This window comes from Tursiops truncatus, chromosome 2 (assembly GCF_011762595.2).
Source record: "Tursiops truncatus isolate mTurTru1 chromosome 2, mTurTru1.mat.Y, whole genome shotgun sequence".
Lineage (NCBI taxonomy): Eukaryota > Metazoa > Chordata > Mammalia > Artiodactyla > Delphinidae > Tursiops > Tursiops truncatus.
Genome location: NC_047035.1, coordinates 25,356,334 through 25,378,634, shown reverse-complemented (window position 1 = coordinate 25,378,634; position 22,301 = coordinate 25,356,334). Strand labels below are relative to the sequence as shown.

Genomic DNA, 22,301 nt, shown 5'->3' with positions numbered 1-22,301 from the left:
TAAGGACCACGCCCTTAACTTGTGATGTCTGTGCTGACTCTGGATGGTTTGCATTAGAATTGAACTGCAGTATTGCACATTAGAAACTATAAAAGAAATGACACAATTTCTATACTCTGTAGAAAACAGACTGAAGAGGCACAAGAGCAGACACAGGGAGACTGGTTAGGAGGCTACTGCAGTAAATGATGGTGGCTTAGACTACAGTGGTTGTGATGGAGATGCTGAGGAATGATTTTGTTTATTACAACTGTAGACCCTACTATATTTGCTGGAGGGTTGGAGTTAGGATTTTTTAATGGCTGTATAGTGGCTGCATTCTACTGCTGGGGTCTGTCATGCTTGATTTATCTGATCTCCTGCTGACAGACACTTGTTTCTCATTTTCCCCCCATTACAAACAATGCTGCAATAAAGATGCTTACACCTAACTATAGTACGCTTGTGCAAGAATCTCTAGCTACACCATTCACTGACAATAAACTTTGAACAAAACATAGAATTGAGGTGCCCTAATATTGTGAACAAACTATTTTTGCTAATATGTTCCAAATATTCCTTCATTTCCTACTTAAAAGTTTCTTCCTCCCTGACCACAGAAACCTAGAAAGTTAAAATCGAAAGGATTCTTAGAGGTCCTCTAGTTCAGTGGTTCTCAATGTGAATGTTATGGTAGATAATCAGAATCTCTAGGGACATCTTTTTGAACCACAGACCTTCTCCCTTTCTGATATGCTCTGGGACAGTGGGAGAACTGGCATGTACTGTCTAGGTGACTCTGACCGTGATTCAGTCACCTTGAATGGCTTATCCAGCCCAATCCCTTTGTTTCCCAGATGAGGAAACTGAAACACACATTCTATACAGTGACAGAAGGAGAACTAGTCCCTCATCGATTTTCAGTGCTGCCAGCAATGTCTGAGCATATCAATTTCTTCCAATCCTTGACAACAGAAGGTATGACCATAGCATTTTTCATTTTTTGCTAATTTATTAGACCAAAAAAAAAGGTATCTCACCATTGTTTACAGGATGATTTATTAAAGAGATTCATCTGAGCTATTATAGAAAATGACAACTGGGATTTCTACAGAGTCATTTGTCAGAAACAAAAAAATCAATTACTTGAAAACACAGGCTGGCTTAGTAACAAACTCTAACCTCTCTGACTAATTTCACTCAGCCATGATCTTCCTTTACTTTGCTCTCAATTCTACAGAAGATACACTTGAGAACAGGATTTTCCTTACTGCTCTTGTCTATAACATAACCTACAGACCAAGAAGGTTTTAAAGGAAAACCAATGCATTTAATTTTCATTTTCCTTTCAACTTAAGAAAATCGTCTATTTCCCTGCTAGAATTAATATGACATAGTTTCTGAAAACTATACCATTAGAGCCACTTAAGTTCAAACAGACCACACAAAGCTGGTATAATGGTTTTAACAGGATGTTCTAAGGATTTCTCACATATTATCTTGTTTAATCCTCACACTATTAAATGAGGAAAAGACGACTCTGAGGTACAGAAAGGTTAAGAAACTGCTTAAGTTAACAAAGCTAGTAAGTGGCAGAACTGGGATTTGAACCCAGGCAATCTGACGCTAGAACTAGTACTTTACATCATTGAACTCTTTACAATCTGGCCCTAACCTACCTTTCCGATGTCATCTCTTGCCAATTCTATTCATGACTTCCAGGAAGCATCTCCCATCATCTATCTTTAATCTAGCCACTTAAGTGATCATACTCATAATCTTATAAACTCTATCCCTGTACATGCCAAATTGTATTTAATTATGTTTACATGTCTCTGTCCTCGACTAACCTACAAACTGCTTGAAGACAGGAAGTGTGTCTTTTTGGTCTTGAATCTCTAACACACAAGCACAGTTATCTGACACAGCAGAAACTCAACAGGTATTTGTTGAATGAACACATGAATGTACATATTCTGTGCTCCTATCTCACAGAACAAGTTACTCTGTCTTTGCTCAGGCTGCTTTCTCTATCGACAACACCTTCTTGCTTTTCTGACTGGCAAACTCCTAATCATTTTTTTTTTTTTTTTTTTTTTTTTTTCGGTACGCAGGCCTCTCACTGTTGTGGCCTCTCCCATTGCGGAGCACAGGCTCCGGATGCGCAGGCTCAGCGGCCATGGCGCACGGGCCCAGCTGGTCCGCGGCATGTGGGATCTTCCCGGACTGGGGCATGAACCCACGTCTCCTGCATCGGCAGGCGGACTCTCAACCACTGCGCCACCAGGGAAGCCCTCCTAATCATTTTTGAAGACTCATTTCAAATGGACAGAGAAAAAAAGAGGATAATGGGCCCAATTAAAAAATCATTTTTCCTTGACACCTCCTTCTTGCCTAGAAGAATTATTTCTTCCTCTGGCCCCCACTGCATTTTCCTAAACACCTATCGTAGCAGTTTCTGAGCTCTATTATTTTATTCCTTTTGATACCGAGTTCCTGCTGTAGACTATGCACTCCTGAGTGCAGGGACAGTGTCCTGTTTATCTTTTTATCTCCAATGCTTAGCATCACACCTGGTACATAACTGACCCTCAAAAAATATTTGTAGGGGCTTCCCTGGTGGCACGGTGGTTAAGAATCTGCCTGCGAATGCAAGGGACACAGGTTCGAGCCCTGGTCCGAGAAGATCCCACATGCCATAGAGCAACTAAGCCTGTGCGCCACAACTACTGAGCCTGTGCTCTAGAGCCTGCGAGCCACAACTACTGAGCCCATGTGCCACAACTACTGAAGCCTGTGCACCTGGAGCCCGTGCTCCACAACAAGAGAAGCCACTGTAATGACAAGCCCGCGCGCCGCAACGAAGAGAAGCCCCTGCTTGCGACAACTGGAGAAAGCCCGTGCACCGCAACGAAGACCCAATGAAGACAAAAAATAACTAAATAAATACAAATGATAGTAAAATAAATAAAAATAAATAAATTAAAAATATATATCTGTAGAATGAATGAAATGCTGAAACAACATTAAGGTACAAGGACTAGTTTCCACGAACAACAGCTGACCTACCGTAAAACAGGCAGTAACACTGACTTCATCTAGGAGAGTAGTGCTTTCAGTGTTACTTTCTTCAGGATACCGTAAGTCTTCAAAAAAGACTTTTGAAGTCTTTTCTACTTTAGGTAGAAAAAAGGGCTGAAGCCGAATGAAAATGGATAATCTGGGCTTCCCTCGTGGTGCAGTGGTTGAGAGTCCGCCTGCCGATGCATGGGACATGGGTTCGTGCCCTGGTCGGGGAAGATTCCACATGCCGCGGAGCGGCTGGGCCTGTGAGCCATGGCCGCTGAGCCTGCGCGTCTGGAGCCTGTGCTCCGCAACGGGAGAGGCCACAGCAGTGAGAGGCCCGCGTACCGCAAAAAAAAAAAAAAAAAAAAAGAAAATGGATCATCTGATGATTGAGGATGAACTCATTATCTAAGATATGATAAGCAAATCTTTAAAGTTGGCCTCAATTTAATATAACTGTCAAAGTGTCTGTCCAAATGTTCCTGGGGGAAAGAATATAACTGTGCTGTATTTGAATGGAAATGAGGAAAAATATATGTTAGTAACTTTCACTGAACTATTATAGAGTAGTTCATTTAAAGATCTGTGATGACGTGAGCTGAATATGAATGCTTTACTGTGACTGTTAAGACTTACCTTAGACACTCTTTGCTCTGTTCCCACAAATCTTGGGTCTCTTCTGTAGTCATATGTTTGTCCAGGTTACATACATTAGGTTTCTGAGAATATAACTTAAGGCACTGCTTCACCCAGTGCCACTGGTAACCTGGGAGGAAGGGGTTTGGGATAAAAATAAATCCTATACAAAAGATGGATGAGAAAAAAAGAAGAGGAGGAAATCCTCCATCAGTTAATCAGATCATGTATTTTTGGTGACATCCTTATACCCATTACATTATTATTTATTCCGTGTCTCCTTTTGCTAATGCTTCCAGTGGCTTCCACACATAAGCATATATTCTCATTCCTATTCTCTAATTTCAGAGGAAGAGGAGTTCCTTCAAGTTAATAAAAGCTGTTTTGATGATGAATGTTAGACATCTACCACTATGCAATTATCTCTAGTTTTTTGGGTTATCCTCAAGAGAAACAAATACTACACAATTATCAATTGTGTTATTCCAAAGCAAACTTCAGAACTGAAACTGACAAGTCACCTCTCAAATTTCACCAGGTATCATTTAGAGAGGTGGAAACTGCTTCCTGTAGTTACTACTTTTGTGATATCGCAGTGTTGCCTTTTTTGTTTTCTAATATCTGGCTAATGATTTTTTTAATATAAAATCATCTGTTAAAATAATTGGTGTGATTTCTGCTTCCTTTGAACTTTGATCACTATAACAGGGAAGAAAGGTGGTATACACATCTGCTCAGTATGCAAATACCTAACCATTTCTCCTCTGTAAAAGACGAATAACAATACTTAACTGGAATCCTACGCATGGTTAAGGATTCATTCATCAAACATTCAACAAACATACACTATATGTACTTTCTTAAGAATTAGAGATAAGGAGATGAAAAACTTTGTCCTAAGTACCTGGAGATAGAACAGTAGAGACGGTTATACAGATAATGCCTTTAGAAGTCTGGCTGTGAAAGGAAACAAAGGCTGAGGAGTAGTCACAGAAGAACAAGGTGGGAGTTTATCGTTTTTAGGGTTTGGAAAGACCTAAGCATGCTTACATGAGCAAAGAGCCAGCAGAAAGGAACTGGCTGAAAACAGAAGAGAAGAAAGAACCACAGCAAGGTCTTGAAAGCTGGAAGGGGTAAAAGAAGGTGGGATTAAAGGGTGAAGGGAGTGGTTTTGAACAGAAGCAATCCCTTTTCCTCTAAAATTGGAGGAAGGAATGGACGTTCACTTATAAGTGTGGAGGCCACTTCTGCATGTCATGTATTAGTCAAATTCTCCAAGTAATTTAGGAGTAACAGGACTGCCAATATTTATAAAGAAAAAAAATATGAAAAAAATTTCCAATAACCTACTGTCTGCTATCACCACTATTTCACAAAATAAGAATATCGTAATACCCACAAAGATATCACATCAAAGGAAGAATACTTCTGATCTAATTCAAGTTTGAACAGTGACAGGAAACTGAATACTTTTATAGGCAGTCCATTCCAGACAACTGTTGTCTTCCTTTTATGGAGTTAAAATTTGCCTCTTTTTAATTTTTCATGCATTGGTCTCAGGTCCTGACACATATAGCAACCCCAAATCAGTTGTCAATTCTTCTTGATAAATGCCTCTAACTCTGTAGCTAACATTTACTGAACATTTACTATGTGCAAGGCACTGACCTAAGTACTTTACATGTACACTCAAATTTAATCCTAATCTTATGAAGTGGGTACTACCTTTAGACACATTTTACATATGCAGAAACTGAGGCCAAGAGAGATTGAGAAACTTGCCCAAGATCATACAGTAGGAAGTGACAGAACCAGGACGTGAAGCCATGTAGTCTGGTGTCAGACCTTAATCACTAGTATGCATTGCTTCCCACCCCTTTTTGTGTACAACAAATTTTCAAATGTTTGATGCTGTCATGTTCCCACTCAGGTCTACTCTTCCCCAGGCTCAGCTTCTGGTCTTCAGACCCATCACCTTCCTGCTCACTCTTGTAAGGACAGCTTGTGGTATACTCAGATTCCTTCAGAATAAGCAGGATCCGGAAGTAAACATAATCCTTCTGATCAAGTCAGAGTAAGAGGAGACTCCTTTCCCATGTTCTGGACATTGTACTTCAATTAAATGCAGCTTACAATGGCAGGAAACATAACACAATGAGGTACCAACTCAAATGATGTGGCTTAAGTGTGAAGTCCTAGGAAACCTCAAATAGCAAGTACAATCATACCTCAGAGATACTGCGACTTTGGTTCTAGACCACGGCAATAAAGCAAATACTGCAAGTCACATGAATTTTTTGTTTCCCAGTGCATATAAAACTTATACTTATGCTCTACTGTACTCTATTAACTGTGCAATGGCATTATGTCTAAAAAAACAATGAACACACTTTAATTAAAAAATTTAATTAATTTATTTTAATTATATAAAATAATGCTGAAAAATGCTAACCATCATCTGAGCCTTTAATGAGTTGTAACTTTTTTTGCTGGTGGAGGGTTTGAAATATTACGAGAATTATCAAAATGTGACAGAGACACAAAGTGAGCAAATGCTGTTGGAAAAATGGCACTGACAGACTTGCTTAATGCAGCGTTGCCAAAAACCTTCAGTTTGTAAAAAAGAAAAACAAACAAACAAAAAACAGTATCTGTGAAGCACAATAAAATGAGGTATACTCCAATCTGGACAACAGAAAACCGAAGTGGGATTGATAACTTTGTAGTCTGAACAATCTGTTAAGGGAAGGAGGCACAACAACAGAAACATGGCCGTGAAAACAGGAGCAAGGCCTGAAAGGTAAAGAGCAGCATTCAAGAACAAAAGGTGCACAAAACACTACTGGTGATGTATGCTCCTCATTTACTCAAACTCATGAAGAGCAATGCTTTCATATATAAAAGCCACCATTCAACTGTTTTCTTTGTGACTTCAGACACAGAACTGGTCTTTAGTTCTTTAATATAGAACTAAAGTGCACAAGGCCTTTTATAAAAGTTTTAAAGCTGTTACCCTTTCCAATGTTATCAACATATACTTCAGTGCTGATAATGTACTAATAACTGTAACACAGACCTGGCCCTTGGTACAACGAAAATTAATTTTTTTAAAGGAATTTTTCTTGCTTTTAACCCATATTTGAAATCACAAGTGCAATGTTAACTTTATGTCTTCTAGAAACAGGATGCAAATATAAAATCATTCGGCCAAATAAGGCATTTACAAATTTTCTAAATCATTCATGATAATTAATCTATCAACACAATGGTCCCATGAGCCTAGAAAAAGGGTTAATAACATTACCCACTCTTCATCATTAATTTCTCTACCTGTAAAATGAACTACCTGATATCACTAAAATTCAAAATTCTAGATTATTTAGTCTTTTAGGACTTTTGATCTCATTAACCTCAATTCTCTTTTCAAAAATTCAGCCTTGATGATAGCAACAATTTTTAAGTTGTTATGCCATTCGTGAATGTAGGGATTATGCGACTTGAATGAACATTATGAGTTACTCTATCAATTCAAAGTGCTTCTTTTGCCAGAGTAGATGTTCAGAGCTGCAGCAAGGAGTCCAGAGTCAGTGCCCTAATATTTGATTCGTACCTGGTTTGTCACTTTCTGCACTATAAGGCAGGCATTACTGACTCCTGTTCTATCCTTTGGGAATGCCAAATAAATGGAAATCTTAGACATGGCAGAATTCAGGAGGGGTTTGGGAGTGGAACATTTGTGTGTTTAGTTTTCTTCTTTGTCTATTTACTTGATTATAACTCCTCCTCCAAAATTAGACAAATGATTGATTTTGCCTTCTGAGCTCAACTGCACTCACCAGGATAGCCTTGGAGACCGTAGGCTCTCCACTTGCTTACGGGCTGAAGTCCAGCTCTGTACGCATCATGGTCACTGACTGAGGACACATTTAGGTGAGATTTGACCACCTGGCAGAGGAAGGAAACAGAAGTCAGTGGGTTAGAGCTATTTTACAGATTAACTGTGAGAATCTCAAACCTCTAAAGGCATTTGTGATATGGGGCAGTTAGGAGTCCTAAGTTTGGGGTACTAAACTTAGCTCTATCACTTACTTAATGCATGACTCAGATAAGTCACTTAACTTCTTAGAACCTCAGTTTCCTCAGCTATGTACTAAAAAACACAACAGAGCTATACAAAATTGAAGTAGTGATGAGCAGCAGACTGACTTTGGCCTTTAAGACTATCTTTTCCTATGATACCACACCTTTGTGATTTCTTATAGGACTCTGAATTATGAAAGGTGTTTGGTATATGGAATACTCTAAGTCACAATGCTATTTACTTCGGTTAGGGCTAACAGTAATGCTCCTGAGGAACTTGTACACAGATGGTGCTTAAACAGAGCTATGAGGAACACCAGGCTGGGGAGGGTGAGTGCTCAAACCACTCAGAAAAAATGGTTCAATAAAACATTGGGAATCCTGTTTGCTAGAAGTACAATATTTGCTCTCTTAGATGGAGCTTCAAAATGAAACTTGTAATTTTTTGTCTTTATTAGTTACTTAAAAATTAAGCTTTTAAGGGGCCTATGAAGGTTTCTTTGCATTTAAGAGTATCTTATGGATGGCTCATTAAACTAGTTGAGAAATCCAATATTCAGTCACTAAAGTAACTAAGGATATTTAAAAAAAACCAAACTATTCTTACATTAGTAATAAACTTAGGGTCTGGCTTGCCTTAGAATACCTCCAATGTTCTCTCCCCAAAAGATATGATGATCTCTTAATCTATTAACTTTGCCAAGAGTGTAGATTTCCAGACAAACCACCAACAAGTGGCTGCTGTATACCCAGTCTCTATAATGAAATGGCTATCTGAAACTCTCTGAGAGTCCTGACCACCTAACTCTTTCAAGTACCCAGAGAACAGAATGTTTTTATTTCAAACATTTCATAATGATTTCTTAAATAGATCTTACTTAATACTGCACTGTAATTAAGCAACACCCTCAAACTGGAAAGAAGTCTGTGGACCTAATCTATCATATTCTAAGCTGAATCAAACCTCTCAGCCTTTTAAAGTTTGTCTGCTTCCTCCCTTGTCAGACTGTTAGCCATCACTTTCTCCTCTGCTCTCATCTGATGTCTTATTAATAGCAACTTTCTTCTTCTCTAATTTGCTACTTTCAATCTGTTTTGAGCTGGAGAATGAAATACTACCCATGTTTTTATGTACTAAATAAATAGTGCATTTACTGTGTACTTACTGTTTTAGGTACTGTGCCAGATACAATGTCCCCTTCTCAGGTGGCTTACATTTTAAAATTATGTAAGTATTACAGTAAAATATGGGCAAAAGGAGTTGAATGAAAGTCTGAGGGGTTCTTCCATGAGCCAAGTACACTATTCCTGGACTTTCTCTATGTTATTTTGACAACTCTAAGACCATCTCTGCTAACAAATGAAGTTTCTAAGAAGCTGAGTTCTAGATAAATACGATGTTACTATAGTATTCCAATTTTATTGAGATCTATTACTAAGCTTGAAAAGAATGCCTCAACCAGCCATCTGTGGACAACACCAATGGCAAATTAGGGATCTATCTTCAGTGTTAAAGCGATTGAAAAGAAGCATACGTTATAGTTGTGATTCTCCCTGCGTCCCCTCCCCCTCTCCCCATGTTTTCTTCAATTTCCATGAGGAATAATGCAGAAATAAGGTAGAAATAATGTATAGTGCTTGGATTCAGTTGCCCTTTACTTTCAACCTGGAGGGATTATCTCAGACTCTTTCAATGCCCTCTTTCTAAAAGTCCCAGAGAAGACAGGCCCTTTTATGGACAACGGCTTCTAGGAAGACTCGGGTAACTGGTTTCAAGCTGTAGAACGCTACCGTAACGTCTGCGAACACGATTTACGGGTTTTCACACAAATCTAGGTGCAAATTCAAATGGACAGTTAATGTAAGTAATAAACACCAATTCCCAAGCATTTTTTGACCGAGGCCGCAGCCAGGAATAGCTGCGTGGAAAAATGGTCAATAGAGCCCTTCATCGCCAAAGTGTGATACTTTCTGGGCAGTTCAACTGTGCACCCATGGAAGGCGGGGATCGCTCAATAACCATCAGTCTGGAAGCGAAAAGAGGATAGGAGAACACTGAAACCTCTCCAAGAAGCGAGGCGTGGCGACGGGGAGGTGCGCGCCGCTCCTCTCTCCGTACCTTGTGGGCACCAGGTCCCGTGCCGCGGGCTGCGTGGGCTACCGAGAAGTCGATGACCCCTCCCAGGTCTACGGTCCCGGGGCGGCTCTGCCGGTAGAAGCGGAAAAGCTTCCGAAAGGCGTCCTCCCCAGGCTCCGCCGCCAGCGTCGCCACAGAGCCCACGGCGGCCGCCATCTTCCCCATCTCCCCCATCTCGCTGCCCGGCCTCCTTTGACCCGGAAGCTGATTTCCGTGCTCCGGATCAGGCAAGTTCTTCCGGGGTCGTGACCTCAGGTCACTGGCGGTCTCTCATTCTGAAGATGGCGGCTTCGGCAGCGAGGAGAGCGGTCGCACTGCGTACGAATATCCGCCGGCCGGTTGCGTTTGTCAGAAAAATTCCATGGACCGCGGCCTCGAGTGAGTTGCAGATGTAGTAAGGGCGGAAGTTTTAGGTCCAAGCAATCCTGAAAAACCTTGCTTTCTGCGGAGCACTTAAATCAGCGTGGCGGTTGGATTAAGGCGGCTGAGTATGCTTCTGAGCAAGCCACTGAGTAGAAAAAAAGTTTGTTTGCAATTAGCCGTGTAGGGATGCCCCTTGAGGTTTTGGGGCACGTATTCACGGTCTCTAGCCTTTCGGAGTTTAAAGGTTTAGTTACTTGGAAATTTAAGACTAACGATTTAGAAGGGGTTATTTTGACGGCAGGGTGGAGGATGGATTCAAAGTGGCAAAAGTAGTTTCAGTGATTTAGTTCAAAAGTGAGGATTTCAGGGTAGTGATAGAAGGAAGGGTCAGATTCACTTATGTTAACCAAACAAAATCGACAGATGGCTTGAATGGGGGAAGAGTACGGATGGGGGAAAGGGTGGAATGACTTACAGGTTTTTAGCGTTGGTGAATTTCGTGGTTAGAATGTAGGAGAAGCACATCGAAAGAAGATGAGGAGTAAAGTTTAAATGTGTTTAGTTTGAAAAACCTGTGAGGTCTCCGTTAGTTGGACAGAGGACGGTGTGTATCGATGGAGAAATGCACTCTGAAGCCGTACTCCTTGGGTTAGAGTTCCAGCTTGGCCATTTGGTAGTTGTGTAACCTGACTAACGGAAGTAACTGGGGAAAAGGGCTCACTACCGTGCCTCAGTTTCACCATCTACAAAATGGAGTCAATAATAACTTCCTTCTAGGATTGTTGATTGGATTAAATGAATTTATATGTAAACTGCTTAGACTTGTGCTCAATACAGAGTAAATACTCAATAAATGATAGTTGTTTTCATGATTACAAAAATTGAAGCTCATGGGAGAGGCCTAGGTTGGAGATAGAGGGCTGGGAGTAATCAGTACTGAAATCTCTCACCAACGTTGATTTTTGTCAGCTGCAGTTTTGAGTTAAGGTTTTTACATATGCTTACAAAACTTTAAAAATCCGTGGTCACTTTTGCAGACATTCAGGTATCAGGTCAGCTCCCTTAAACAAGGAATGGAATGAGTGTGGGTAGTAGAATGGGAAATAGATCAGTTTGTGCCCCACCTTCTCAGACCACACCCAGCAGAATGTCTTGCTTTAGGCCCTGTGAAACTGGAAAGGCCGAGGGGTTTCTGCAAGCATCTTGCAGATGCGTTTCCAGACCATAATGGACTTGCTCAAGATCCTTAAAGAGTGTATAAAATACGACCTTGACTACAGTCTCTCTCAGTTCATTCATTCAGCAGATGTTTAAGGAGTATCTGTTATGTGGTAGGCATTGTTCTTGGTGTTTGCAGCTGTTTTTCCGTAACAGTTGTAGGTAATTTGGGAAAAGGGTTACTTTCTAGAGCTAGTTTGTTTTGGAAGTGAATGTTTTCTAGAACTTTTAATACCTGGTTTAAAACTATTTTGTTTATCCTCCAGTAATATGTTCTGTGTGAGAGCCTGATCTTGCCAACTGGTTTGATCAACTATTAGAGCACTACAGAAATTTAGCCCCTGTGGCTGGTTGAAGGATTACTGGACATTTATTTATTCATTCAGCAAATATTGCCCTGTTGTGTACCAATCACTGTGGACATAGTGGACTAAACACTTGGCAAGCTTATGGTATAGTGGTGGGGGTGAGGAGACTTACAAACAACAAATATAGGCAGTTTTTGAACCAGTGAGGTTTAAATGAACTAGGGTGGTGAAACAGGTAACATGAAATATAAATCAGTGAAAGTACAAGCACTGTAGTACAGAAGAGAAAGCGATCATGTAGTTTTTTGTTTTTTGTTTTTTTCAAATTTAATGTGTGATTTTTAATAGATCCTGTGTTGAGGGGGGACATTTTAAAAACACATTTAGGAAACAATTTGGAAGTTTAAAATATATACTGGTGTTACCAAGTCCAAGCTTGTGCTACTCACTGCACAACAGGCCAGTAAATTGAGAGATGAGTTGTTGGGTGGGGCAAAGAATAGCAGCTTTATTCGGAAAGCCAGCAGACCAAGAAGACGGTGGACTAGTGTTCCAAAGAAACACCTTCCCTGAGTTAAAATTCAGGCTTCTTTTATGCTGAAAGGGAAGCGGGTAAACCCCTGGTTCCAGCCAGACTCCGGAGGGGATGTGTTAATTTCTTCTTTGGCACAGCCATTCACAGGTGGGCCTGGTCCGGACATTTCCTATGAGCTAAACAAAGGTATTTTAGCTTAACACTCATTACCAGGGAGGCAGGGTTCCCAGAGATGGGCCATTATGTATAATTTTTTTTTTTTTAAAGAAGATGTTGGGGTAGGAGTTAATTAATTGATTAATTAATTATTTTGCTGTGTTGGGTCTTTGTTTCTATGCGAGAGCTATCTCTAGTTGTGGCAAGTGGGGGCCACTCTTCATAGCGGTGCGTGGGCCTCTCACTATCGCAGCCTCTCTTGTTGCGGAGCACAGGCTCAGTAGTTGTGGCTCACGGGCCTAGTTGCTCCGCGGCATGTGGGATCCTCCCAGACCAGGGCTCGAACCCGTGTCCCCTGCATTAGCAGGCAGATTCTCAACCACTGGGCTACCAGGGAAGCCCCATTATGTATAATTTAAGCTTTATAGGCAACATCCCTTTAGTGATTAACTTGTCATAGAATACAAAAGTTCTTCCCTATTACACTGGGAGTTAGATGAAATTAGGAAATTATCATTGACTTGTGTGATAATGATATTGTGGCTATAAATTATGTCTTTATTCCTAGGACAGGAGTGCTGAAGTATTGAGAGACGTAATGGCACTGATGTGTGTATCTTACTTAAAATGTTTTTGAAAAACTACATATATATGCATGCATATAGATATGTGTATATGACAAAATGTTAAGAATGACTGAATTTAGATTGTGGGTGGATTTGTACATCTCTGGTTGCAGCCAATATGTGTAGATGTCACTACCTAATTCAGGAAGCAATTTTTTGAAAACTCCTCACTGTTTAACTGTTACACCTCAGGGAAGAGGATCTATGTTCATTTTGTGGGGTCTCTCCTCTGGCCATGCCCAATGATCACATCAATCTCCAGAGAACAGTTCAGCTTCCTATCTATGCTTCCCAGAGCTGTTAATTTGTTCTTGGTAGAGATGGACAAATTAATGTATTGTTTCTTCTTTTACTTCCTGTTCTTAGAGAACAAATTTAAATAAGTGACTTTTTGTCCTATATTGAGGTTAACATCCAGTTTCTCTATGGATCCACTGGTGTGTTTTAACATAGTATTGTGGGTCATCACCTTTACTACTCCCAACTTCAGCACAGCTACTCACACACTACACACTCACATCCCGGAAGGTCTGTGTGTGCCTCAGTTTGACTCTGCTAGGTGAACAATGCTTATTTTTTTATATGTATAACTGATTTACTTTGTTATAAAACAGAAACTAACACACCATTGTAAAGCAAATATATTCCAAAAAAGATGTTAAAAAAATAAAAAACAATAAAATAAAATGTTGCCATTTCCTCCAAACTCTCAGTATTCACGTCTCGTTATTAATTCACCACTCTGTTATTAGGGGTTACCACTGAATCAGTGATGACTCCAGAACTTCTGTAGAAGGGGTTTGGGGCAGGTGAGCAATTCATTCTGGGAAAGAGAGTCTAAAAGCAAGTGAATGGCCGTTAAATTAGCATGGGCAAACTTCCCACATCCCACCTTGTCTCAACAGAGCCATTAACCTAGAAAAAACTACAGTGTCACTTTTCAGAGGTCTACCCTGTGTGCACACATGGAGAAGACACTTAGAATGTTAAAGTCAGCATGTTAAGCAATTTTCTTGAAATACTGTAACTAGCACCCTATTTACTTTCTTCACAGTCCTTTTCATAATCTATTTAATTTTAGTCCTTTTTAATTGTCTGGTACACCTTTAACACCTAAACTCCAAGAGAGAAGGAGCTTCATCTTATTTCCAGTGCCTAGCACATAATGGTTTCTAAATGGAACTGATTCCAAAATTGGCCTCATTTAGGAAAGGATCTGTTGTTATAATCAGGTTTCCGAAATCTTTAGTATCAATACGGAATCCTTTCCTCTCACATTTCACAGGAAGCTAAACTTCTTAAAGCCCAAACATGGATACGTCTGAAGTTTCCTTGACTGATTTAAATTGAATTAAAATAATTATATTGTACAGGAAAAACTTTCAAAATTTTTACATTTTTCAGAACATAACCACCTTTTCTTTCTCTACTTTCTTCCCTTCGAAACAAACTTTGCAACACTGGGGTGAGTTAAATAATCAGAAATCTAGCCCCAAATTAAGCTCTCAATGACATGAAACACATTTTTTGCTCCTTTTTAATAAAAATCCTATATGCAGTACGTTAATGTTTTCTTTTAGAAATTACGTTGACAACTTAATCCCTAATTTGAGGCATCCATATAATTGGTTTACAGAAAGGTTCTTCGGCAAAATATTTAACACAAGATATATATGAGATGCTGAGATCTGGGTAATATACGTTACTTGAAAGGCATGAATAGTTTTTAAACACTGTAGCATAATCACACTTAAGGCCATAGTTACTTTCTTCCCAAATCCCTGCAATTCTATTAGAGGGGAGTTCTAAAAGGCCTGTGTCTTCTCCTGTGTCCACAACTGTAGACGTACACTGATGGCCCTCAATCCTGCTCTCCAAACTTCAAATAAGGGGCCAGAGACAAGGCTCGGGACTTGGAAAAGTCCTAGAAATTCCCTGCCTCCAAAGCAGTTTCAGAGTTTCACCTTTTCCGAAGGATGACAGAGCTGAGTAGACATGCCAAAGTCTTCCAAATCCTGCTGGTTGTTTTGAATTATGGCTACACTGGCTGTGTACCCCTTGAGTTTTTATCTCCACATACTTGAATTAAATCCTGTAGTTCCTCTTCGGTTCTAGCATCTGTGACCTCTTCACACCGTCTATATGCCACAGCTATTTTACCACTTGCTAAAACCACAGTCAGCAGTTTCTGGAATGCATCTCTCATAGCCTTCTGAACAGCAACCTTCTGGGTTACCTTCCTTTTCATAAGGAATGATAATGACCCTTCCTGCAAGTTATCCAAAGGTTCCTCAGCCATGCCAACTTCGGGACTCCTGCACTCGTGGGAGGGCAACACCACCTCTTGATGATCCTTTTTGACCACCCATTGAAACCAAAGTAGTAATTTGCCAATTCTTGGCATCTGGAGCTGTTTAGGGCAGGTGTATTATGTTGAACCGCCTTATGTCTGGTGCCGAGACGAACCTTCACTGGAGATGTCTGAAAAAGTTGCTTCTGGACGCATGGCTTTTGGGCTCTGTGGGCATCCCTTGGTGAATAAAACTTGATGATGGCATAGAACCCAGGACCGGCCACTGCTGCGTTTGGGAAGACTCGGACCGAATACAGAAGGCCAAACTGGGAGAAGATTACAAGGCCTCGGCCGTGGGTCCAGAGCTCAGCACACCAGCAAGGTTTTGTCACCCGCGATGGGAACCGCAAAAGGTACCAACTCCACCATTTTACCGTCACCGCGCGTGCGCGGCTCGGGGCGCAAGCGGACTGCGCCTCAACAATGCTTATTTTGAACTCTTTGCCTGCTGCTGCCTGCTAGCTAAAAGGTCAGCAGTATTTTCAGTGTTTCAGTATTTTAAGGTTAGGCTGCTGGTTTGCGTCAACAACAAACAGTAGTTAGGAGAAGGAGCAGCTGATGGGCTCAGCCAGCGTCGCAGGCCAATAAAGGCTGTTTCACAGGGCCAGGGAAGGGTCTCTTCACAGTACAAGTGGTCGGTCGGGCTGATGCAGTGAGGCTGCTCAGTAACTTACTGGGAAACCAAGGGCGGTGGGCACACACTTGAAGGCTGCAGGCACTTTGGGCAGAGTGAGGAGCAGCGCGAACGTTCAGCTTCGGGGCCAAAAGGAAACCGGGGATCCTGCCGCCATCTGCGCAGCCATCCGGTCAGGGACACGCGGTACCCACTTATCCAAGTCCGGGTGGGCAGCCACGCGGCGGGGAGGAGGCCAGCGGCGGCCAGGTGGGATCTGGTAAGGATTCAGCAGACGCTCTGGGGGAGGCGGGCTCCAAAGGTGTGCAGCGAGCCCCGAAGCTGCCGGCGCCCTCCGTGTCCCCTTCAATGAGATACACCTGGGCGCGCAGCCAGAGTGCTGGAGACATTAGGGAAGCTGTGAGGCCTCAGCTGCATGCATACGGCCAAGTTTGTTGGACACCTTCGAGTCCCCAGGCCTGGTGAACTACACTGGGGGTGAGCCACTGCTGCACGGTTAAATTTGGGCCTGGGCCTCTGCAAACCTGTGAGTTCTGGTTTGCAGCTGCAGGCTGTGCAGGAAAAGTAGCACCCACACTTCCTCGTCCCAGTCTCACGCTTCACACTCTTCCTGGGCGCCGAGAGTATCATGACGTACGGATCCCGCACCCACCCAGCCCTGCACAGCTACTGCAGCAGGTGCGGGGTGCAGAGTTTCCACACATTAGTCTCTCACCCCAGCGTTTACAGCGTCACCCCACACTTCCTGGACGCGGGCACGCCGATCGTGTAGTTTTTGATCTTTAAAATAATCCACTATTCATCTTTGAGGCCTCACAGGGTTAGTATGTTGTCTTGTTTTGCAGTAGGAGCCCAATAAAATCTGTGAATGTTTTTGGCCTGGGTCTTGAAGGATAGATACAATTTAGGCAAAAGGAGATTGGATTACTACATGTTAAAGGGAAAGAACAGCAGGCAAAGACAGGAGTCCACAGGACAGATACACAGATTTTCATTTGTTGTACTAGAAAGTAACTATGGGCATGCAATGGGAAGTAAGGCAGGAAGGATAGGTAGGGTCGACTCAACAAACTTAAGAGTAACAACGATATAACCCAATGTAAACTGTAAATAATGAAAGGCAAGTAAATTGAGATTTTATTTGGAAATCTCTAATATAGCTAACAACATGCTGTACTGTAATTGTTTTTCTGTCTTCTGTGTAATCTTCTGAGGGATTATAATCCATGCGTTTAGCACAGTACCTGGTGTGGTGAAGACACTCAGTATTTGCTGGGGATGAAGATTACAGTCAACTCAGCAATTTATCTGTCCATGTTCCCACCTCATCACCTTCCCAAATCTAGTACATTACAATTTTATAATCAATACCATAGCTATTTCCTAGATCTTAAGGCTTCAAGGGAATACAAAGTAACTCCCGTTCACAAGAAGTTTGGGAGCTCTAGGAGCCCTTTTGGTTTCTATATCAATCTAGGATGGAGGATACAAAATTAACAACTCTTAATAGTTTTCTCTTCTTACACAGGTGAACTGAGAGAACACTTTTCACAATTTGGCCATGTACGAAAGTGCACTGTTCCTTTCGTGAGTATTATCTTTTTTAAAAAAAGTAATAATGTTATCCTCTAATTCTTGATTTTTTTGTGTGAAAGCATCAATTTATAGAATTTGTAATGAAGTGAAGCTGTTCAGTCTTTGTTGATTAAATTATGGGTGATACTGCTTTAAAAAAATAAACCTTATCCTAGGTATTTGAGGTATTTGTGTTAGTTTTTTGTTGTTGCATAAAATTATGACAAACTTAATGGCTCAAAACAACACACATACATTATCTCACAGTTTGTACAGATCAGGAGTCCAGGCATAGCTTTGCTGGGTCCTCTATTCAGAGTTTCACGTAGCTGTGATCAGGTGTCAGCTGGAGCTGCAGTCTCATCAGAGGCTCAACTGGGAACGATTGATTTCCAAGCTCCCTTAGGTTGTTGGTAGAATCAGTCTTTCAGCTGTAGGAGTGGGGTGTCTGCTATCTTCCTGGCTTTCAGCTGGAGGCTGCTCTCAGCTCCTAGGAACTGCCTGCAGTTCCTTGTTAGCCAGCTTCTCTCCCATGTGGCAGCTTGCTTCAAAGTCAGCAAGGGAGTTTCTCTGGTCTGGTAAGATAGTTTTATAATGTAGTCTTTGGAGTGACACGCCATCATCCTTGCTGTATAACCTGATCAAGGGAGCAATATCCCATCACTTTTGCTATATTCTTATGGTTAGAAGCGTGTCATAGGCCTTGCCCACATTCAAGGGGAGAGATTATACAGGGTCAACATGGTGGGACACATGGAGATCTTGGGGCTGTTTTGGAATTTTGTCTATTACAGTGTTGTAATAAGGACTTCAGAGAGTAGAGGATAATTTTATCATAAAACTAACTGGTGGAGAATATTTTAACCTTTATCCTCATTGAGTTGAGTGCTTTTTGTGTGTGTTTCTATTTGTTACATTTTCTTTGCCTCCTCATGAGGGTTCAGAAATCAATCTATAGGGAATTCCCTGGCGGTCCAGTGGTAAGGACTCTGTGCTCTCACTGTGGAGGGCGTGGGTTCAATCCCTGGTGGGGGAACTAAGATCCCACAAGCCTCGGGGTATGGCATAAATAAGTAAATAAGTTAAAAAAAAGTAATGGAGTCCTTTAATTCCAAAAAAAAGTCTTAAAAATATCAATCTATAGATTTGTTCTACTTTATCCTGGGCTGTCTTTTTCTGTGGACTCTAGATTACTGTTTTTTGGGGTGTGTGATGTGAATACACAGATTTACACATGCTTCACTAAAACTGCTTTTTTCCTCGTGGCACTGAAAAGGCTGTGGTAAAGTATCAACTTAAATTCTTAACGCTTGGTTAAACGTTACTTGCCTTACAAAGATCTAACAGATTACGCATATCCAGTGCTAGTAAAGGTGTAGGGAAACTGGTACTGAAATTGTTGAGAAGTTAACTGATACCTTCACTGAAGGGTAATTTGGCAAAATCTATTAACAGTAAGAATTTGCCTTTGATCTAGCAGTTCCATTTCTAGGAATTTATTCTACAGAAATGTGAGGTCAAGAATGTTCAAAACAGCATTGTTTAATAATATCATAATTGGAAAATCTAAGTGTTCATCAGTGGGGTTGGTTAAATAGATACTAATTCATTGATACAATGGGATTTATAGTTGATTAAAAAAATGAGCATGCGTATTACAGACATGAAAATCTATAAGCATAAAAAATAGTTTTAAAAGTGTATGAAATTGGGCTTCTCTGGTGGCACAGTGGTTGAGAGTCCACCTGCCAATGCAGGGGACACGGGTTCGTGCCCCAGTCCAGGAAGATCCCACATGCCGCGGAGCGGCTGGGCCCTTGAGCCATGGCCGCTGAGCCTGCGTGTCTGGAGCCTGTGCTCCGCAACGGGAGAGGTCACAACAGTGAGAGGTCCGTGTACCCTCCCCCCCAAAAAAAGTGATGAACTTTGTATTTTTTGAAGAGCATTAAAAAAAATGTTTCTTGGGAATTCCCTGGCAGTCCAGTGGTTAGGACTCCGTGCTTCTACTGCAGGGGGCAAAGGGTTCGATCCCTAGTTGGGGAACCAAGATCCCACATGCCACGTGGCCAAAAAATAAATAAAAATATTAAAAAATAAAGTTTCTCCAAAAGGTAACATTTTTCTTGGTTGCCATTTCCCTCTTAAAAGAATTTAGGAGCCAGAGTTAACAGATTTTAGATTTAAACATGAGGTTTTGATTCTTGGGAAAATTAAGTAATGTGTAACAGGAAGAAAATTAGTTTCTAGTAACAAGTTCATTGTACTCAAGTTAGAAATGCAGGTTCCAATTTTAGATACATAGTATCTAAATTTTAGCACAAAAATGTTAATGCCTTTACAAATGGAAATGGCCACCTGGAGTAGAGTGCTTTAGAAATCGTCCTATCTCAGGTAAGGAGTGAATCACTGGGACATTAACAGAAACTTTTCCTGTGTTCTAGGTTAATACTTATAAACTTACCTTCCAGGTATATGGGGGCAATTTCCAAGAATGTGTTTTTGGGGGCAGAGCACAACATAACTTTGTAACAAGACTGATGATGTACATTGAGTGAATAGACATCTTGGCCTTTTTTACATAGAAGGGCTGGAGGGCTGGGCGGGGTACGTCTAAGCACACTAGAATCTCTGATGTATAAGACATATAGAATCTGATGTATAGGTTGAATGATAAGCACTCTGTCTTTTGCACAAAGGGAAGTAGCAGAACTGCTTAAATTAACCAGAAGTCTAGAACTAGGTAAATAAGGGTAACTTTTTTTCCCTTTTTCATTAGGAGCATGTGATGATAATGATGGTAGTTGTGATGAGGGTAGTTAATCTCAGAAATTACTAGAAATGCACCTAGGTCTTAAGGGTTAATTTTCTAGTTTCTAGAAGTGAAGAAGTTAGAAACAGGAAGAGTACTTCTTTATGTGATCAAAATTTCGCTTGACTGTTGCTGTTAATGGTTTATATCTAGAATGACAGAGAAAGCTCTTTACTCATATTTTATTTCTCCAGTGGCGGTAGAGAAGCAGAGAGAGTGTTATGATTAAGAGATTAAGCTTTGGGTAAATAGGAGAGTATTTGTATTAAAGCAGGGTTTTTTATATTTATTAAAATGTGTTTTACTCCATTTTGGCAGATGAAAAAGTTGGTAGTTTGATTTGGAACTCCTGGAAACTTTCTCAAGTTCATGATTATTAATCTCTTCCTAAATTTTGAATTTTTAGGACAAAGAGACTGGCTTTCACAGAGGTATGGGTTGGATTCAATTTTCTTCAGAAGAAGAACTTCACAATGCACTACAACAGGAAAATCACGTTATTGATGGAGTAAAGGTAAATATTTTTCTGTATCATGTCATGAGCTTTCTGTATATCAGTTAAATAGGTCAGAAGTGTGAAATGACTGACAGGGACTTTGGAAGATGTGTAATTTAATGTTTGTTAAAGAATGGTGGTGGTGGGAGAGTGCCCAGTTCTAAAAGGTCTGGAAAGGGAAGTACAAGAAGACACTTTAATGGTTGGTTAGCAAGGTATATGCAACACAGAACGGTGGAAACAGCAGGGAGACCCTGGTTGAAATCCTGGCTTTTCCACTTACTGTGTGATCTTGGGCCAGACTGATTTACAATTTTTAATTGAAGTTCAGAGAGTCTTAAGTACAAGGAACAAATAACATCCTTTGACTTCCTGGTGCTGACTCCCTAATAAAACAACAGTTTTCAGTTTTAATGTTTTTGCAGACATTGCCTTTCCTTAGAGTGCTTATTATGTGATTGCTTTTTTTCCCCAGCTCCATGTTCAAGCTCAAAAACCCAAAGCTTTGCAAGGGGACCAAACATCTGATGAAGAGAGAGATTTTTGAGAACATCACTGCCTATTAAATAAAGTAAACAAAACTGGAAATTCTGTCTAAATGTTTTTATTGGAAACAGATAGTTGCACCAAGCAAGAGCTTACTTTCCCCACTCCAAATTAAAACAGAGCACAACAGGGGCCAACATCATTTGGCAGGACACTTCCAATATGTGAACATCCTTCTTTCTACGCACTGTGGTTGGGCTAACTTTATTTGTAAGCAGTCATTCTTAGACAAAATATTAACCCCAAAGTACTAATGTCACTCGAAAGGGAAGTGGCCTTAATTTCATGTGTGGGGCAGTATGTTCTGTAAATGCCAAAAGGTGGGAGAAAGCACAAACACAACCCACTCTTTAAAAAAAACTAAATAATTCAAAGTAGAATTTTTCCATCCCCCCCTTTCTCCTATAATAAAAAGTAGTGCTGGGCTCTGACACCCAGATTTTGTTTTCATCCTGGCCATTTACAAAGTGTACCCCTATATGACTTTCATCATTAGGGTTATGAATAATAGTTCATTCACTCTGAAGAAAGTATCTACTCCTTTCTCCTCTTCTTGCCTTCGTGCTCATGTTCCTTGGGGCGGCTGCTATCTGAGGGTCTCTTAGAGCCACCGTGCTGTTTGGCTTCTTCCAAAAATTTGTCCAAACCAAAAGGATCCTCCTCAAACTGAACTGGTCCTTCTCGGCCTCTTTGTCTACGGTCTGAACCAGAAAACTCCTTATCGGGAACAAATCTAAGGAAAAAGAAACGACCATGAACTACTTTGTTTTCACTGGTGCAGACA

General features: G+C 40.9%; 3 protein-coding genes and 1 pseudogene across 4 annotated transcripts in view; 1 reads left to right on the top strand and 3 right to left on the bottom strand.

Moving 5' to 3' along the window:
* The window catches only part of ALKBH1 (alkB homolog 1, histone H2A dioxygenase), a 29,892-nt gene extending 19,811 nt beyond the window's left edge, over positions 1 to 10,081 (bottom strand). The window contains exons 1-3 of the mRNA XM_019920131.3: positions 9,881 to 10,081; positions 7,518 to 7,626; positions 3,682 to 3,844 (exon numbers count right to left, since the gene is read on the bottom strand). Coding sequence (XP_019775690.2) covers positions 3,682 to 3,844; positions 7,518 to 7,626; positions 9,881 to 10,072 — 464 coding nt within the window. The 5' untranslated portion in view covers positions 10,073 to 10,081. The remainder of the gene's footprint in view (positions 1 to 3,681; positions 3,845 to 7,517; positions 7,627 to 9,880) is intronic.
* Positions 10,082 to 10,130: 49 nt separating this feature from the next.
* SLIRP (SRA stem-loop interacting RNA binding protein) lies at positions 10,131 to 21,559 on the top strand. 2 transcript variants are annotated; one of them, XM_004317156.4, is made up of 4 exons: positions 10,131 to 10,276; positions 17,620 to 17,678; positions 20,882 to 20,989; positions 21,447 to 21,559. In XM_004317156.4, the coding sequence occupies exons 1-4, from the start codon at positions 10,180 to 10,182 to the stop codon at positions 21,516 to 21,518; spliced, it is 336 nt and encodes a 111-aa protein (XP_004317204.1). In that variant the 5' UTR covers positions 10,131 to 10,179; the 3' UTR covers positions 21,519 to 21,559. The 2 variants fall into 2 exon arrangements, with proteins under 2 accessions (XP_004317204.1, XP_033706668.1); XM_033850777.1 differs by having other exon boundaries at positions 10,165 to 10,276; positions 17,602 to 17,678.
* On the bottom strand, positions 15,143 to 15,872 carry LOC117311176 (RAD52 motif-containing protein 1-like; annotated as a pseudogene).
* SNW1 (SNW domain containing 1) overlaps positions 21,560 to 22,301 on the bottom strand; it is a 35,857-nt gene continuing 35,115 nt past the window's right edge. Inside the window, exon 14 of the mRNA XM_019920125.3 lies at positions 21,560 to 22,250. Within this exon, the coding sequence (XP_019775684.1) occupies positions 22,052 to 22,250 (199 nt within the window). The 3' untranslated portion in view covers positions 21,560 to 22,051. The remainder of the gene's footprint in view (positions 22,251 to 22,301) is intronic.